Below are 6,000 nucleotides of genomic sequence, written 5' to 3'. Positions count from 1 at the left end.
AAGGTGCCCATACAAAAAAAAACCCTAAGAATTTTTTATTTTTTTTTAATCAAAACGGGATTAAATGTTAATAGTGTCCATTGTCTTTGTGTGTGTTTACATCAAGTGCATACACATACAGTTTAAGTATGACCTTTCCACATAAATCTGCACTTATCTGTGATTTCACTATTTCTATTTACTATTTACTATTTTTGTCTTGTCTTAATTATTATACACAATTTTTGCTAGCCATTGGCATCATCATAGGGATGAAATGTGTTATTTATAGTAAAATAAATAATTATGGAGGTTAAACAGTCTCAGTCTTCATTTATTTAAAGAGACATGATCACCTTGCTCATGTGGGGAAAAAGTGAATGTTTCTCTGCAAAGGGCCCTCCTGCCCACGACCTTCCTATACTAACCTTACTACTGATCTCCCGCAGTTTTTTCCTCCTCCACAGCCAATAACAATACTTGGCCCTAATACCTGTTACAGGTTACCTGCCTTGTGACTGTGCTCTGGTCCAGCAGCCAACTGTTTAACCTGAACACTGTCACATGACAGGGGGAGTGGCATCACACTCCCCCAGAATGCTTACACGAGTCATTTTAGTGCTGCGGAGGAGCAAGGAACAGGGAGGGAGTGCTGGTAAGGTGAGTTTAGTTGAAAAAAGAAAGTAAGAGCTTGTCTAGTTCACAAGGGTTTAGGTAGCTACAAAGTAATTGAAAACACTCAATTTATCAAGCTATTTATGCAATTTTTATATGCAATTTACATGCAGAAATGACTGCTCTAAAGTTATGTCTAAAGTTCGATTGCGCCACTTACAGAAGCTCTCCTTGTGCAGTGCCAGTTCTGCATGATTCTCAAGACAGTATTCATATAAACAAATATGCGTATGCATCATAATGTGTCGCCCAGTTATTTTTCAATATGTTATATTGCTGAGCTTGGCAGCAATATAACATAGCCTATTTACTAAATATATTTCCTAACTTAAACTAGTAAACTCTCATCCATTTTTTAAATAATGAATTCAGCTTAAAAAATATATTGCCCAGTAAACTATTTCCTTAAATTTTTGCCCAAGCAATTACAGTAAACATGTTTTCAAACATTTTTACAAACAGCTGGCTCCAGCTCTCTCAGGTCAGCTTCACTAAACTTTTCATCAAGTACAAGATCACAAGGAACATCACAGTCTCCAGCAGTCTCTATTCACTATCATAGAGAAGGTTCCAGGGAGGATTCGGGAGCAGGTGGCAGGGAAGTGGCTTGCCTTGCTGTGCCTGTGTGTTTGTGGAGACACACAAGTTCAATTCCACAGGATCCTGCAAGGGAAAGGATCCACCCTAAAACCGGATACCAGGGTCTGTGCTCGGGGGATCAGCTGATTCTGCAGGAAACTAAAATGTTTAACCCTTTTGCTCCCACCGACTACAATATGTCATACGTCGCTGGCAGTGGGCCCCTTTAAAAGGACTCCCGGCAGCTCTGTTCACATGTGTAAAGCCAACTGTCTGCCTTACAATGGAAGCGATTCTGGATGGCTGAGCTGCTGCCAGATCGCTTCCAGGGGTCAATGTACTGTGCCCACCCCCCTCACCCGACACCTCCGCCTTCCGTCCCGGAATCCGCTGCCCCTCCTGGGACCAGCTTCACTGCTGTCAGCAGGAAGCAGGGAAGGAGACCGGTGAACATTAGTTCACCAATCTCCTCCCCACTCAATGGGGCCAGAAGCGATGTTGTTGCATTACCTCTGGTACCTCACCTGTCATTGCTCGGCTGTAGAAGCCGGGCAAGAAGCTATTGGAGCGTGATCTGCACTTCAGTAGCTTCTTTGGCATGGAATGGTGACACTAGGGGTCTAATAGACTCCTAATGTCACCTTAAAGAGCATCTGTCACCACTACTGTGCTATCACATAAGAGGCTTCTGAGCCACCCTATGTGTTAGCAATTAAATAAAATAAATCATACAATAAAATAAAATAAATTTAATGTGCGCATATTAACGTAAACACATGTAAAGGGTCAATATTTATGATATCTACTGTATTTTGGGGCTGTTTCATGCATGTAATTTTTAACCTAGGCATGTTGGGTATCTATTTACTCGTCATAACCTTCTTTTATATTTTACAAAAATGGGTATTATATTGTGTTTTTGGGCACTAAAATTAACATAAGTGTGTTTTTTATTAAATGTTTGGGCTTGATAAAATCGTGCAATTTAAAAATTTGCAACTGCCACCATTTTATTCTACAGGGTCTTTGCTTTCAGAATATATATATAAAATGTTTTGGGGGTTTTAAGTAATTTTCAGGTCTAAAATGTGGATTATAACATGTGTACAAAAATTCAAAAAAGGCCTTGGGAGCAAAAGGGTTAAACATTAGGAAGAAACATTTATTGTAAGTAATTTAATCACCTATAACAGATATTGATGTTAAAAAAAAATAATTTGACTTTAATATCACTATAACGATATTTACTGAAAAAGGCTTACTATACGCAAAGGTATAATCCACTTTCCTAATTACTTTATTTCAAAGTTCTTTTTTTATTATATATTATATAAAGGCATTCACAGTATATGTATATAGTATATCTTCAAAGAGCTGTTTACTGCTAGAAAAATGGCCGTACGGATATCGTTATCTGATTCCCCTCCTACATTGTCAGAGTGGATTTCTGAACTTAATAGAATTGTAGAAAATGAACACATAACATACGAGTAAAGAGGGCTTAACATGAAGCATTCTCAGATGTTGTCCAAATGGGTGAATTATTGGTCTAGGTAAAACAAAAGTACTTTTAGCAGTACTATTTTTTCTTTGTTGTTGTTGTTCTTGTATAATAGGGGATCAGCTTAAGTGTGGTTCATTATATGTGCCATAATTATGTGTGTCCCTTTTTTTTTGTCCTTTTGCCTTTTTCTTTTTAAATTTGTTTTGCTATGTTTCTGCTTATGCTTAATAAAAATTATCTAATTTAAAAGATTAAGTTATCCCTTTTCTTTGCCTCTCATTAAAACCTTGAATAATGGCATAGGGTAGATATAGTTTAAAACACTGCTCCTGCTTTTTCACCTGTGTGTAATTTGATCTAGAGCTACTGAGCCTAAGCCTAAAATGTTACCTGCAAGCAAACAAAGAGAATACAAAATATCAATATGCCACATTATATATTTAAATTAAATAACTAAAACAAGGAAAATCTATCAAAATATTTTCAGCCCTAACCCTAGTAAATATGTTCAAAACAACTACACATTCACTATAGAAATAAAATAAGCTAGTGGAAAACAGTCAGATCTAAAACATTTTGGCGACCAAACCATTTTTTTCTTAAATCTATCGAATATTTGCAGTATAGTTCAGCAAACAAGCAATAAAAAGCTATTGTCTAAGCAATTACCTCGTGCTGCAGTGAAGACTGAGAATCCAGAAGATAATTTACATACAATTCGTATGCATTCTAATAAAAAAAAGATCACAAAAAATAAACAGAACAGTAGTTACAAAAATATAATGCTAAAATATATAGCAGATAGCTAGAGCTGGAAGCCTACTACCGTGTTTCCCCGAAAATAAGACACTGTCTTATATTTTTTTTGCCCCCCAAAAACACACTAGGTCTTATTTTCAGGGGATGTCTTATTTTTATTTTTTAATGTGCAACAAAATGTACAACAATCCAAAGTTATCTGGTATAACTCCGCCTGTCACAGTAACCGGCGCTATAGAGGACGTATCAGCTAATGCGGCTCTGCTCGATCTGCCGCCACAGCCTTGCTTTCTACAGCGCCGGCTTCCTTTGCCATCAGGGGCAGTGGTATCAGCGGTGCAGCAGTGGGGACATCAGACAGTGGACAGCACGGTAAAGTACGGTACCATTTACCGGTACACATTACAGTACAGTACCATTACATTAAGCAGTGCCTTCGGGGACAGTAGTTGGTGAAGTTTGGTACTGGAGTGCTCCCTATCACTGCGCTGACCGGAGGTAGTCCCCTGTCATCCCCTTAATACAGTATGTCCCTGCAGGCTGATACTATCACTCCTGCTCTTCAAGTTTCCCCTCACATGCTACCACCAAACTAGGTCTTATTTTCGGGGTAGGTCTTATATTACAGGAATCTTGAAAAATAGTGCTAGGTCTTACTTTCGGGGTAGGTCTTATTTTAGGGGAAACAGGGTACTACACATGGGCTGTAAAGATTTTTTCATGGGTGCACACAATATTGAGGCTTGATATATTCGGCTCTATGAATAAGCCTGTGAGGGTGAAACATGTCAGAGGTGGACAGTTCATGGGCAGGGACAGAATATTTGCAGGCTGTTTGAATGTGAAAAAAGTTCTTACAATACATTTCCCTATGTCGGCTTGACATATTTGGTGTTTAATTAGCTTAATAATTTTTAAAAAAATTGATTTTTTTTTAGTGCTCAAAAAATTATGTGCACCAACATTATTTTAAGGGTATTTTGTTCCTGAAAATATATGTATAATAAAAATGTTGCACAAATATTGTGTGATTAAAAAGTTGCAACTACCTGTTTTTGTTCTGCAGGTCCTTTACTTATAGGTAAAATGTATTGTTTTGGGGGTTTTAAGTAATTTTCAATCCAAAAATAATTGGATTTTTATACTCACCATAAAATCCTTTTCTTGGAGTTCATTGAGGGGCAAAGGATTCAGAGACAATTGGATTATACTACTGCTAACTGGAAGATTTGGTAATTGACAAACCAAAAAAGTGACTAGCCTGGTAAAACCTCTCCCACTCGGAGCATGCTTTGTGACCAAACAGTACTGAGAGGAATATCATAAACACAGCGTGGTGGGGCCTACATCTGTCAATGTACGCCAAAAAAAGGATTTTATGTGAGTACAAAAATGAAATTTTCTTTCTCATTTATTTAGGGACCCAGCCAAAAGCACTCCAAATGAGGGGTGGAAAACAAAGCAAACAAAACACTAACAGGACCACTAAAGAGAGAGTGACTCTTTCTAATGGAAGCAGTGGTAGCAGGGTAGACAAGCACAGCTCCAACCACATCCAAACAATGAAAGGTAATCTACTTTTAATGTACTTGTGCTAGACAGAGGGACAAAAGCACAATATCCTAGTTGAGATTAAAGGCTGTAACCACCTTAAAAAGGAAGGAGGCTCTAGGCCTTAATAACACCTTGTTCTTGTGTAAGACCAGAAAGGTTTCTTTACAGGACAAAATCACCAGTTCAGGCACATGCCTCGAAGAGGTGATGGTGACAAGTAATGTAACCTTGTAAGCGTGGAAAGGGGAATATATCAGATAGGTTTAAAAGGTGTTTTTTAAAGTGTAGAGAGAACAAAATCCAAATCCCATGGAGTGACGTCTGAACACACAGGAAACACCCTGTACAAAGGTTTTAATCAAAGAATGGGCGGCTAGCGGCCTTTAGAATGAGATCACAAGCACAGAAATCATGGTACTTAGGGCAAAATGCTAATCCAGGCCTGATTACAAAAAAAGTTAGGATTCATCCTACAGAATATTTTCTAGTAAGAAAATTATTTTTCTTACACCAAGCAATATATGTCTTCCATGTGAGATTGTAGATTTTGCAGGAAGTGGACTTCCTAGCTTTTTAAAGGATTTTTCACATTCAAAAAGGTGGACATGATTTAAGAAAAGAAGAAATACAAAAACAGTAGTCCAGCCAGCGTGAACAGTACATATTACATCTTGTAGTTGATTGTAGGAAAGTACAAGTTATAGCAGTCCAACAGGTGACCATGTAATCATGTAAAGCATATCTATCATCAGCCTCTGTGTTCACAATCAAGCTTTTTATAGGGTAATGCGGCATTAACCTGGGCGATCCAAGAGTCACAGGTGGGTGGCAGGGCTTGAATCTAAGTTTTACCAAATTGTTTGCATGCAACAAAAAGTGTACCATGCAAAACAAAAATAAATAGTACTATATTTGTCTAAATCTAATAGTATACCCAAAAGGAAATATTT

The 6,000-nt window shown here is 37.7% G+C and overlaps 1 protein-coding gene across 1 annotated transcript in view; it reads right to left on the bottom strand.

Annotated features, from left to right (window-relative positions):
* CUNH6orf118 (chromosome unknown C6orf118 homolog) overlaps nt 1-6,000 on the bottom strand; it is a 40,443-nt gene that overhangs the window by 18,096 nt on the left and 16,347 nt on the right. The window contains exon 3 of the mRNA XM_018571505.1: nt 3,407-3,466. Coding sequence (XP_018427007.1) covers nt 3,407-3,466 — 60 coding nt within the window. The remainder of the gene's footprint in view (nt 1-3,406; nt 3,467-6,000) is intronic.

The sequence above is a fragment of the Nanorana parkeri genome, unplaced genomic scaffold, assembly GCF_000935625.1.
Source record: "Nanorana parkeri isolate BGI_ZX_2015 unplaced genomic scaffold, ASM93562v1 scaffold1769, whole genome shotgun sequence".
Classification (NCBI taxonomy): Eukaryota; Metazoa; Chordata; class Amphibia; order Anura; family Dicroglossidae; genus Nanorana; species Nanorana parkeri.
The sequence above is the reverse complement of the archived record's forward strand: the minus strand, read 5'-3'. Positions and strand labels throughout refer to the sequence as shown.